Source organism: Lepidochelys kempii, chromosome 5 (assembly GCF_965140265.1).
Source record: "Lepidochelys kempii isolate rLepKem1 chromosome 5, rLepKem1.hap2, whole genome shotgun sequence".
Classification (NCBI taxonomy): Eukaryota; Metazoa; Chordata; order Testudines; family Cheloniidae; genus Lepidochelys; species Lepidochelys kempii.
The window spans coordinates 32,462,950-32,476,612 of record NC_133260.1 but is presented as its reverse complement, the minus strand read 5'-3'; the positions used below and the strand labels follow the sequence as shown (position 1 = coordinate 32,476,612).

Sequence of the window (13,663 nt, the reverse complement as noted above, 5' to 3'; positions counted from 1 at the left end):
GAATTCAAAATCATAGGACCATTCACAATTCCTCAATCCAAAATCTGTAATCTGAGATAGTAATATTAATTATGTTACCAAGCAGAATCTAAACTGTTCAAAAGATAATAGTTCATATACACCCCTATAACTCAAGAATTACTTCAGCTTTGTAGGTACTGGGAAACAATAGTACATTCACTGAATTAATAACCATTCCTACATATGTCTGTGTATTTTATGAGTTGCAGATGTGCATTTATACATTAAGCATATCCTATGTTATGAATGATATGGGCCTTCATGCATTTTCTGCGTGTTTTTAGGGAAAAACATACTTTTACACAAAATGCAGGACAGAAGGTTTTTTTAAAAAAAGATATCATAAAATGTGCCTTGTGACATAACTATATATTTTATATGATACTGTACATTCAAAATGTATAAATCCCCTCTCTGCATCCAATATCTGTATTTTAAATCAAAGATATAATATAACATGCAGTAGTAGTCAGTTAAAGGTGACACAAAATTGTTTTTAACTTCTACCTCAGGTGTTTTTAAAAATGGGTCACTGCAGAGAATGTTTTTAATAAGCGTAAAAAACTTGGCATAACTTTTAAGTGTTGCTGAGATCATCAAAAATGCAGAAACAGCAACAGACTTCACTAAGGAGAAGAATGATAACCCTCAAACACAGTTCTCACAATAGTGCCCAGAAACACAGTACTTGTTGAACAAATTCAGATTTATTGAAAGTAAATATTTACATTGGCTACAATGTTATAACTGTTACAAAGCTGAATAAAAGGAGGCTTAAATAGCAATAGAAAGCAAGTGCAGTAAAAAGTGAATAGAGAAAATATTTGGCCTTAGTGATCTTTTGGCAGTATTTACAATATATACATATTATTAAATATTTGTAATAACTCTAAGGCACCATAGGTTAAATAGCAGGCTGCAATACTATTTTGTGCACAGAATTCAAGAAAGTTATTGGAAGAAAAGGCTGTATAATTAAAAAGAAACATAGGCATATTTTAATGTTTATGTAAAGGAGTAGCTGTATTTTTTAAACTCAAAAGGTACAGTAATTATTGGGTGAATTTAAAAAATATTTTTAGAACATTAAATTATGCTGAATGCCTGTGTATGAGAATTCTATTTTTACTGACTTGCTGGTAAATGTTTAATGAAATCTATTCTTCAACAGTTTTTCATACTCTAGATATGTTTTGTCTAAAAACTACTTGGTTTTTTTGTTCTACAAAAATGTATACTTAATATATCATACTGTATACAAAATCTCAATGCAATGTTTAATGGGTAGTAATATACATCACTGCTGCACTGGCAGACTAAAATTTAGCAGGAATAAACTGCCAAAAGGTTTTCGTATTCAGTCTACCACACGAAAATGACAGCTCTGTGCATTTTATTCCATTTGGTTTCATCAGTGGGTGTTGCTTCAGCTAGTGAACATAAAGCTAAAGCACATAGGTTGCAAAAAGAGCAAAATACTTAGAAACCCAAAACTTCCAAAGCAATATCCCAAGACTCAACCAACTGAACAAAACCTTCATAAATAGAACTCTCCATTATTTACCAGCATTAATTGAAGCACAAATTTCCTTACAGTAATGAACACTACAAGTGGTGAAACTAATTATAGTTACAACCATGGCAGAGGAGACTGGAGATTTTTTTAGTTACTTTTTAGTCCTACATGTGATATTCTAACTGCTTTCAAATAGAAGACCTTGTTTAGTTAATAAGTTTGCCTTTCATCTTGAGGTAGTGTTTGTAATGAAGAAATTCAGCAGGACATCAGATTAACACCTCAATTCTGCAGATAAAGTATCAAAGGATCCTAAGTGCCCAAAGAGACAACCTGAAACCTAGTCTATTCTAGTTAGGTTTTACAGTGCCCCTCTTACAAGGATGTACAATAACCATGACTGTAGTCTTCAATCAGGAGGAGGCAGTTCTAACGGCTCACTCATGTTAACTGATGAAGGATGCCCAGGTTCTTTAACAGGGACTTGAATTTATAACCTCTCCTTAATCTCATTAACCATCAAGATTGCTGTTGACTTCACTGTGTTACCAATAACGAAATTAAACACAAGCTTAGCCCTGCTAATATCCATCCAGATTTACTGATTTAAAGATGCACAGAATTCTACATGATGGTCTCATTTGCAATGGGCCTTTGCTTCATAAGCTCTTTTAAAATTTACTGTAACAACAAGGCATGACTAACACATAAAACAACATTCATATTTGTTCATCAAAGGCCCACTCCTAAGAGGGGTTGAGGGGGCTCAGCACCTTGAATGGGGTGTTCAACACATTGCAGGATCAGACCCCTCCAAGCCTACATGTTATTTGAAAATGCTAAGATTACCAGAGAGCTTTTAGTCGTGCACATTTACCTCCTTGACAAAATTTCATGACAACTACTTTTTCTTGCTTGACTTAAATTTTCTTGAGCCAAGAAACAAAAATCCATTAAAATGAATTTAATGCTTAGGTCATTTTTATATTTATTAATTAATTTTTTAAATAGAGAACTTCTTCACATGTATTCAATTGCTTCTCTTCCCCTACTTTGTACTCAGGAACAACCATGGAAAAAGCTAATTATTTCAGTGGTAAAAATTGTTTACAAATGTAGCTCCCTTGACCTAAGCAGAAAGTCTTCCTTTTGAAATTATCTTATATTTTTAACAATGAAAGAAAGTATAATCTTAGCATTGTTCATCAGATTCACTTTTAGTACCAACAGCTATAACATTAAAATCATACAGCATCAGTAAACAGTTTTTCAAGGGTTTCAGAAAAAAATACAAGCGTAAAAAAATATGGAGTCATTGATGGTGTTCCCATAAAACATTTGGAAGCAGATTGTCAGACAAACTGGCCATTAAATTAAGAGTTACCGAACCAGAGTCTCAGATCGTGTAAACAGGTGTAGATATGTTGAGGAAAATAGAGCTACACTGTTTACATCAGCTAAGGAGACAGCCCACAGTGCTTAATCCCTTGAATGCAAAATTCCTGGCTGAATTTAGGAGAAGTTTAAAAAAATATTTTTCCTGTCTTGGTGTAAAAGTATTGATACCAAAATTGGATCCTGTGATGAACACTTTATTATTGTGGTGAAATATTATTAGTTTAATTTTAGTTCCACTGCAACCCCCTATTTCTGGGGGCTACAACTTGGTGTCACATCATGTAGACGGAGGTTAGTGGTTCCCTGTCCCAAGACCCCACATAGAACTCTCCATAGGGTAGGGACCTTCACAAGAGTAGGCACGGAGACTGGGTAGTGCCGTTACATAGGGTCATGGCCAGGGGAATAACACATTGTCTCCCACTGAAACCATGGACATTTGCCAGGAAAGTTAATACAGACTGGAGCTACATTCCCTTTCCTGGGAAACATCATCTGTGGAGGACATACCCCTTTATGGGGGGGTTGCAGGGACAGCCATGGCCAGCAGATGTGTCTGATTGCACAGCTCCATTTGAGCTATACTGCTAGGGGGCTGGAAATGCCAGAACTCCATAGGCGCACAAGGCCTTTGTGCAGATGGCCTTGGCCTTTTCAGATCCCCTGAGATCCACATAGATCTCAAGGGATCTGTAGGGCTTCAGAGAGGGCAACTTCCACCCCCTAGATGGAATCATCAGGGAGAAATCCCGCAAAAGGAACCTCACAGAGAGTTTTCTACCTATTAGGGGTCTCCCTGGGGCTTTACTATGGGAGGGGACATGCTGACTGTGCCAATATTCTCTTTAAAGGAAGTAACTGAGGACGCTTTTCCATTCATAGATATGATAGCACTCAAAAAATATTTTCCTGTCCAAAAAAAAAAGACTAAGTTACTGGGTTTCCAAATGAGTTTCAATTTAATTCTACCACTATTCATAATGTGGGGGTTTCCCCTTGTTCTGCCTTCCAGGACCTGGACCCTACAAGGCCGACTGATTTCAGTGGGAGTTGTGGGCTCTCATGAGGTGATCACTGCATTGCAGGCTCAGGTTCCTGATCATGAACATGAAGACTTCAGAACTTATTTGCTTCCTCGGGGATAATTAACAGCACTTCTTATTGAATTAGGCGCATTGCAGAGATAAAAAAAAATAATGCTGGTAAGAGAAATGGCACACTGTCAGAGCTTGATTCTGCCATATGGTCAGTGTTCTCAAGTCCCACTGAAATCAATAGGAAGTCACAGCACCTTTTCAGGACGTTGCAGGATCAGGCCCTTACTCCTTTCAAAGTTACTGTTAACACTTAGTTTGTATGCACGAGGCTTTAAAAAAATTACTATCCACCTAAACAAGTAGAAGTTCAACCACAGTAACAGTAATGAAGCAATGGGGGGAAGGGAAGACCTGCAAAAACAAAATCAAAGGGGTTAAGATTGACAATTCAAGACCACACACTGTCTTTAAGGTCCACATGCTCCTCTCCTGTGCCACAGCCCACACATGGGAATGAGCAAATGGAAAAACTCCACGGTTCCTTTGGAGTCACTCAGCACTAACACAGTCTCTCAAGTCTCGCAGGTGTCTCCAAGGGGCAGAGGGCACCAGTGGGAAGGTGAATGGAGGGCTGAGAGGAGATTCCATAGGAATCCCAGTCCCCATCCCAATGATGAGTGCACCATGCGGCTCAGAGAGACTCCTTTAGGTGACACTAGAAAAAGAATGATTCGGCCGCTGGTGTGGAGAGGAGGACATAATCAGTGAAGTTGCTGGGACCCAAAACTTGGGGACCGGAAAGAGCTGACTCCAGGAAGGAATTTGATTCCCTTCCTCCTGAAAGCTGCCCTGCAGCACCGCACTGTACATTATATCATACGAGTGTCTTTGTTTGCATGTAGGACCGTGCCTGTTTACACATATAGTACTCTGCATACTGCTCACCCAACTGTATGTTCTCCCCCAGGCTGTCCCCATCTCTCTGTTCCTAAGCTCGGTGCTACTCTGCACCCTACCAGTACTCTGTGTTCTCCACACACTGTTCCCTCTATGGTCTGTACTACTCTGTTCCCCACCAGTGTTGTCTCCCCCGCCACAGTGTCTGTTCCTATGCTCTGTGCAACTCCGTATCCCACTAATGCTCTATGTTCTCCCACACTGTATTTGTGTATATCTCCCACACTCTCTCTGTCCCTCTTGGTGGTGACCTGTGCTTTGTGCAACTTCCCATGCTCCACGTTGCGTCCCTCAAGTACTCTTCTCGCAGTATTTTGGATCCCCTGGCGTCCACATCATGCTTTGTGTTCCCATACAACATCCTGGTTACCCTTCCATGTTCTATGCCATCCCCAAGTGTTTGACCACACCCCCAACAATGTTTTGTATCCCCTGGTAAGTGTACCCCCAGTGTTCTCTGTCCCCTTGTGCCCCCAGCACTGTTTCCCCACAGATCATATGTACTTCCAAGTGTCCTCTGTTCGGTTGTGTCCGCACTCTCTTAGGGGCTGGTCTCACCAACAGAGGGTGCCTATTGAGAGAGATGTAAGTAGGTGAAGTTTATATCCTGCCACATGCTCCAGGCTTGAGGAAAGGAGACATTTCCCTTCACTTTCAGTGAATGTACCCTGCAACTGAGAAGCTGGACTTTTTCCTTTGTCTTCCCCGCTGGCTAAGTCTGGCAGCACCTCTGCTTTCAGTTGGTAAGACAAGTCTTACCATTGGCTCATCAGTTGTTAAGCAGCCTCCGAGGCGAAGAGAAGAGAGTGCCAGACTTAGCCAGCAGGGGAGGCAATGGAAAGAGTCCAGCTCTCTCAGAGTCAGTAAGGACTCCCTACTGGGGATATGAGACCCAAAGAGAGGAGACACACTGGGACAGAGGACACTGCGATGTACATACGTTGAGAGTGGTGGAAACAGTGCTGTGACTAGAACTACTGTCCCTTTACCTCCTTTGCTTTTACTTGGTCACAGGCTTAAACCTGTAGTTAGGAGTTTGGGAGATTCTGGGAAAAGGACGAGGAAAAGACACTTTTGTTACATCCTGCCTGAAAGATGGAGAAATGTTCCCTCTTCCCCCCAATAGTTGTAGCATCTATGGGTACTCCTTATGTGGCTGGCACAAGAGGTCCACTATGCACGCTGAATTTCACTCACTGCTCTAGTTACTCTCTGTTTCCCCAGAGCAGGATTTAGGCTGTGAATCTGCTGTAACTGGGGGGAGGGAGAAGTATGTCACTTAGAGCACCTCTGACCCCCTCTTGGCCCCACCTATTTGTTGCACATCCCATATTTGAGGAGGCCCCCTGAAATGGTGGGCCATCATTCCACTTAGCCACTGCAGGACTCCTCTGTGGACTTGTTCCCTGCTGCATAGTTCCCCTCAGTTTTTCTAGGTACAGCATTTCATCACATGTTCTATGTTTCACCATACTGTTGAGCTCAGCCTCCTCCCAGTTCAGCCATACATGTATATATAGCAGGATGAACTAAGGAAGAATGGTCAGTCCAGATTTCCAGCCTCAATTCTACTTTCCTTGCATTTGTGCAGTCAGACCCTTCACGCTACCTAACTGCTCCATGTAGATGGATCAACTCCAGAAATCATCCTTGGTGCAAGATGTTAAACTGCGCTGCAGTGCCACAGGTTATTAGTGGTGTCTCCAGAGATGGCCTGGTTCCAAGGAGGCCCGTTAGAGAACTTTACTTTTATTCTAGATAACTTCAATTTTATCCTTTTGAGTGAGGATTATTTTGTGATACAGGGAAACAGGAGTGATGAGGCAAGAAGCAGAGTAACTTGGAATAACAAAAGACTTCCAACAATAAATCTCTAACCCCTAATATCTCTGTACATTATACAATTATTTAGATGACTTATGCTCTGTTTAAAGAAACAAGCACACACTGGGGTCTTCCTAATAACCATCATGTTAATAACAGTACAGGCCACTTCTGGAGGACTCAAGGTGTGATCTTCTATGGTAATTTTTGTGCCTATCTTCTCCCTTTCCAAGGCTGCAAGGGAGTAAGTGGAGATGTACAGAGCGGGATCTGAAATGTTGTCAAAAGGGAAGGGCATGATCCTGCAAGATGACTTCAGTGAGAGCTGAGGGCAATTAGCACTTCATAGGAGGTGCTTAGCACCTTTTAGGACTGGTCCCTGGTCCCTAAAGTGTGCTGCCAACATGCTCATACTCTGGTAACCATTTTATTTTTAACACTTGTAATTCCTAAATCATAAAGATTTAACAGATTTGCTTTGTTTCCTTAGGGATGAATTAATAGTATTTCACCAAAGGGAACTCAAGAGTCATTCTGACATGTTTGTAACATGAAAGGTATTGCTATTTCTTCCTAATCGGACAATCAACTGAAATATATATAGGTCTTGATTTAGCCAGGTACTTAAGCACATGTCTTAATGTTAATCACAAGAGCAATGCCACTGAAAACACCTAAGTACCTTGCTAAACTGAGGTGATAGGTCATTGTAAAAACTGGTTTACAAATGGCTTCGCTACAAATTCACTTCTCAGCCCCTGGAACTCTGGTTAGCTCAGCTTGCATCTTTTAAATAATAACTTAACTGTTTACTGAATGGTATAGTTTCTTTTAAGAGAATGAAGAAGACTAGACACACACCATCAATGTAGTTATATTTCTCTTGGCAATAACTGAATACTGCAAAAATGTTTTCTTCTTTTAACTTTTTTTACTCTACATTCTAGCTGCATTTGCGTACAGTAAAATGAATCTATGATATTGTAAGTAACCAACCTCTTCAATTTGACATGTTCCAGAAACCATTTTTACGGTGTATTAAAATATGTGAATATTCTTATTGCAAAGTGTCCTGTATAATGCAGGTTCTCCGCTACAAAATCTTCTCTCGCTTATATTTCAGTCATTCTAAATTTAAAATACCAGTATACAGTACTAAAATGGTCCAATTAAAGAGTTTAATATAAAAATATCAGCACAAAACTCCTTTTTAAATTGTTTATTGTGAGCAACCCAAATGTCTCTTAAATTGCTATTAGTTGTAGTATATTAATGGACTTTGTACCCCTATAATTGCTAATTCATACCATTTCAGGTATTTCAATGAGATAAGAAATACTAAGTAAGAAAAAAGGAAGTATTCAAAGGGTTAATTTGTTTAGTAGTAGCAGTAGTATTAATAATAATAATAATAATAAATTAGTTTTTCACATCTTCTTCAGTTCAAAATCCAGCTTTGAGACTGAGGAAGGCTTCCAAATCACATCAATTAAATAAGAGTGGTCCTTTTACCCAGTAGCAGTTTGATTACCAATGACTCGAAGAATCTCTTTGTGAATGCCTGTTTCTTGTGTATTTATACTTGTATCACCCACTTGGCCATCTTCATAACTAAAAAAGTACAGACAAAAAATAAAATTGTAATCCACTCTTTATTCACTATGCAATGACATCAGTGCTATATACTTTACAATGCTCCTTATTTCAACACTAAGCCATGAATATTACGTGGCGAGTGTAAACTCCAGAAGTGTGAAGCTGTTTGATGGCAGGATTTGCCCTTTCACAGAAGAGGCCTAGGGTTTCAACCAGCAAAACTGAAGTCCAGCAGGACCTGCTAGGGCTGCACTACTGCCTACCTCTGGCTCACTGTAAGCCGTTGGAAGCATATCAGCTGCGGGAGCTCAGATGCAAAGGGCTTCCTTTCATTACCATCACTGGCTCTTGGGAACCTCCTGGAGCGGAGTGTTATGAAACCATGTGTAAGTTACTGCACTCTCCATCTGCAGTAACTGATTCTTTGTCTAAACTGGGGATTTGTTCTGATATCAGTCACTTTTGGTCAGTCACAGGGTACATCTACAGTGAAATAAAAGACCCTGGCTGTGGCTGGCCCCGGGTCAGCTGATGCAGGCTCATGGGGCTCAGGCTGGGGGGATAACAATTGATGTGTAGATGTTTGGGCTCAGGCTGAAGCTGGGCCCTGGGACCTTCCCCAGCTCGTGGGGTCCCAGAGTTTGGGCTCCAGGTCAAGCCCAAATGTCTACATGGCAATTATATAGCCCCGCAGGCTAAGCCCTGCAAGCCCAAGTCAGCTGACCTAGGCCAGCTGCAAGTGTTTACCTACTGTGTAGACATACCCTTAGGGATCTGTACCTGTGCAAGTTTCAACTGCGGACATGGTAAACCAGTGCAGCTTACTCCTCCTTAGAACAGGGATAACAGGCACTGATGTAAAACACAGTTTTACCCTGTCTATACTCGGTGTATACATTGGTACACAAATACCAGTGAGTGGCCACCAATCAGGGCAAATCCCCAGTAAAGACAACTCCATATTTACTGCAAATTTGAAATAGAGGAGGCTCTGGGTGGGTCCAGGGGTCCAGCTGGGTGGCCTTCTTTGCAGGATGAGGGCCTATGTCGATATATAGTAGTCTCTTAATGAATCAAATGTGATAAAAGGAAACATCTGTTTTACAGCTAGAGTACAACTTAAAGATAAATCTTTTTATCCCTATTTTTGACTTCCTTGGCTTTTCAGAAGTACACTCTAGGAGGGTTGTTTTTTGGTCTCAGGTCAATACAGCGATACACTTACTATAGTGTGACATATTCATATAGAGTGGGAACATCCTATAGCCCTTCACCCATTGTTCTCTTTTTTGCTTATTATAACAAAAGGTAAAAGTAAAATAATCTATTGTCATTGATCTTGCAGACATTTCCTTAAAAAAATCAATTCTTGAAAAATTGTTCGGAAGACTTTATTTTTGGTCTCTTAAAGTTGTTGCAAAAAAACTGAAGAAAACATGGCAAAACAATTTAGGAAATATACAAGTAGAATTTTAAAGCTAAAAAGACGTATTGTACTTACACAAAGAAGAATCTTGTACACACATGATCAGTGTTGGGAACTACCCATATCTCCCCATGTTTGTGCAGATCAGGTGAGGTTATCACTACAAGGAGAGAACAAACACTGAGCACTGAAAACATCTCTGGAAAACATCATTTAAAAATATCTATGCTTCCACACATTTTAAATAAATTGTGGGAATGTCTGTCGCCTTGTCTAGAACCTTGGAGTTGGCTGAACCTAGGAGTTAGGAGATCAGCTTAATTCTCGCTAACAATGGACACTCCAGTGGTATAGGGTACTGTGGGCCAATTAATCAAACTTTGGCACACAGAAAATTTATGTTTGATGACGAATGGGTGAAAAGTAAAATATGAAAGAAAAAGCTGGGAAATGGGTCATTGATTATTTAGTATTATGCTTCTTCAAATGCTGCTAGAACCCTCCACCTCCCCCCCCTCCTCCCATGTCAGGAATCAGGGCCTGCAGCAGAGCCAATCTCTGGGCAACTTAATGAGCACAGCTGGTCTGAAGTAGGTTGCCTGACTGGCTTGGCTACACCACCTGATCGACTGGAATGGTAACAGGTCAGTTCTTAAGCCCAGCAACAGCAGTTCAGTGGCTGCTCTAAGCATTTTCCCATGATAGCTCCTGCCTTGGACCTAGCCCTACTCCTGCCTGGCTTCGCTCCAGGTAACCTGGTCCTGACCATCAGCTCCGACGTCTGGCTCCGTCTCTGACCTTGGCTCTGGCCTCTGACTTCTGCTTTAACCACTGGAATTGGCTTCTGCTCTAACCACTAGACACAACCACCCATGTTCCAGTCACTGACACACATATAGAGGGAATTATGAATCTGGAGAATTAGGTACCACTTCTCTAGGAAACAACTACATATTAGATTACAGATTTTTTTTTTTAAACCATGAAGATAATGATCAGAAATAAGGTTTTCTGGGTAGAGTCCATTTTTGAATACAAACCATGTTGTTCTGAAGATCTTCCATAAACGCACTTGAACACTATTGTAAATAAATGCATGTGTACATAGCTTTACAATCTGCTGTGTGAGGTTTAACTCTTACCTCCTTCTCTTTTTTTCATTTTAAGTCAACATAAATGTTTGCCTCTTGCAACTCATAAACACTGGATGTTTTTTCTTTTATGACTGATTTTTTCATGAGTTATTAAATCTTACGAACTCCCTCTCTCTACTCTTCCCTTCCTTGAGATGGATTTTTGCTGATCAAAAGTATATTTTGGCAAATTGTACATTAAAATATGCCAGAGAAACAAGACCTATGATAAGTGAAATAGTTTTGCACATTCATTTCTATCCTTTTAATACCATTTACACTTGGAAAAGTATGTTTGGGATATTTAGATTTTTGTTTTTAAATTATTAGAAATGTAAAGACAAATTCTAGTTTCAGAATAGGTCTGTTCCCAGGAATTCTAGAACGACATTAGAACATAATTGGTACAGTAATGGATTACATTTAAAAAAATGTCATTTAAAGGCTTCATATATGTGTAGAATTTGCACATGCAATTTTAGAGGCTGAGATAAGGTCCCTTTAAAAAATTGTCTTAAATTGTATCATCTTGAAAATTATTCTCCTTTCAAACAGTGCTAAAATACTTTTATAGCTGAGATGAAATCCTTACCTTCCTTTACCTGCTGTCAAAACAGATACATATTTGCTAGACCTTTTAAAAATGGTCAGGTCTTTTGAGAGTGACTATAGTCATACAGATTGGACATAACTATATGGATTTTTAAGCACAAGCAGAGAATAGAAATCAATTCATGTGTAGTGGTTACAAGAAGAAGAGATTATTTGCCTGAGCTGTCAGAACTGGGCTGAGAATTCAGATTAGGGAGATGTTCTTTATGAGTCTTGGATGCTCAAACCATTAACATACAACTTGCTGAGGTTCTTTACCAACCCTAGCTATGTGGTTAAAATTTGGGAGACTGAAAGGATGGTGACCAGTCACTTCCTACACATGATGAGCCCACCTTATTAATGGCCCTAGGTATGCTTGGGGAATGGGTATTGTGGGGGCAATGGGGGGATGGGGCTGCATTGAGACTTAAGACCCATAAATTATGTAGGCATCTGCACACCTGCCAATGTTGTCTTATTAAAAAAACCTAACTTCAATTAAAGTTTGTATTAATTTGCATTTTACAAATTCAAACAGGTACAGTGCTGAGAAAGAAATTGGTTTTGAAGGGATTTTCAGCTTACCTTCACATAAGGCTATGCATTTTAAATTACGGCTTTGCAAAAATTGGGATTGCTGTCCTTTTTTCTGTGACTGAGAGATAAAAATGTGGGAAAATTAATTAAAATAGTAAAAGGAAACACAGGTAAAAATGTAACAAGAGTATTGTTTTAAATAGTTTATTTACTGATATAGTCTCGCTGGACACATTTGCATTATTGGGTTAAAAATGCAATAGTGGCAATTTCATAGAATCATAGAATATCAGGGTCAGAAGGGAGCTCAGGAGGTCATCTAGTCCAACCCCCTGCTCAAAGCAGGACCAATCCCCAACTCCCCAGATCCCTAAATGGCCCCCTCAAGGATTGAACTCACAACCCTGGGTTTAGCAACTACTTTATCCAATAGCAAGGTGTCCACTTCATTAGCAATTTGAGGGCTGGATAATATAGGTGGGAGAATCACATTATCAATGAGAAACAAGCTAATAAAAGGAGTAAAATGATAGTCAAATCCTGTTGCCCTGGGGTTTTCAGAAGAAACCTACATGAGGAGACCAGAATCCTCCAATCTGGCTGGGTGCAGGCCACAGAGAACCAGTGTAGCCATCACTCCAGTTCATGAGCTGTATGACTATCTATATCTGCCATATCACTTCTCTCCTCATTGGTATCAATGGGATGGAATCCTTTCATCATGTAACAGCTGGGTACAGTACAATGGCTCTGTAGAACATTAGCTATAGTAGCATGTATTGCTTTACATGGGAGTTTGGCTAGTGCAGGGGTTCTCAAACTTCATTGCATCGCGACCCCCTTCTGACACAAAAAATTACTTCACGGCCCCGGGGGGGGACAGAACCCTGAGCCCGCCGAGCCCCACTGCCCCAGATGGTGGTGGTGTGGGGGCAAAGCCCAAGCCTCACTGCTCTGGGCAGGCGGGCCAAAGGTGAAGCTCAAGGGTTTCAGCCCCAGGCAGAGGGCCTGCAACCTGAGCCCCGCCGCCCACAGCTGAAGCCCTCTGGCTTTGGCTTCAGCCCTGGGCCCAAGCAAGTCTAAGCCAGCTCAGGTGACCCCATTCAAAGGGGGTCCTGACCCACTTTGGGGTCCCGACCCACAGTTTGAAAACTGCTGGGCTAGTGGATAAATGTAGTCATGGTCTCTTTGGCCAAACCCTGTTACTTTATGCCTTTGGTCTCTGAGCTGCTATGGAATATGGTGACATGACCTACAGACGATACAGAATTCCTCTGAATGGCTTCCCCACAGCATTTCCCTCCTGTAGCGAGGAACCATGCCGGTATGCATATACTTGTTAAGAGAGATGGGTGTAGAATTTCCTCCTAAGGATTTAGCCATCTGTAAGCCCAATGCCCATCTATAAATAACAGCTATTAGTTTACCTTTGATCAACAGAAACTTACCAGCTTAGAGTTTAGAAACTATCACAAAGAAAATCTGTAGTGTGCTATGAATGGAACTCTAGAGGGTTACACACTAATTTTATAGCATTACCCATTCTAAATCCATACTGCACACTAATTTAGTAAAGACTCCAGAGTTCACAGGCAGAGGTTTGCCAGGAGTGATACTGAATTAA

General features: G+C 40.5%; 1 protein-coding gene across 2 annotated transcripts in view; it reads right to left on the bottom strand.

Moving 5' to 3' along the window:
• Positions 1–760: 760 nt before the first annotated feature.
• The window catches only part of PARP8 (poly(ADP-ribose) polymerase family member 8), a 166,712-nt gene continuing 153,809 nt past the window's right edge, over positions 761–13,663 (bottom strand). For both annotated transcript variants that reach the window (XM_073343909.1, XM_073343910.1), the window contains exons 24-26: positions 12,088–12,157; positions 9,851–9,935; positions 761–8,364 (exon numbers count right to left, since the gene is read on the bottom strand). In XM_073343909.1, coding sequence (XP_073200010.1) covers positions 8,262–8,364; positions 9,851–9,935; positions 12,088–12,157 — 258 coding nt within the window. In that variant the 3' untranslated portion in view covers positions 761–8,261. The remainder of the gene's footprint in view (positions 8,365–9,850; positions 9,936–12,087; positions 12,158–13,663) is intronic.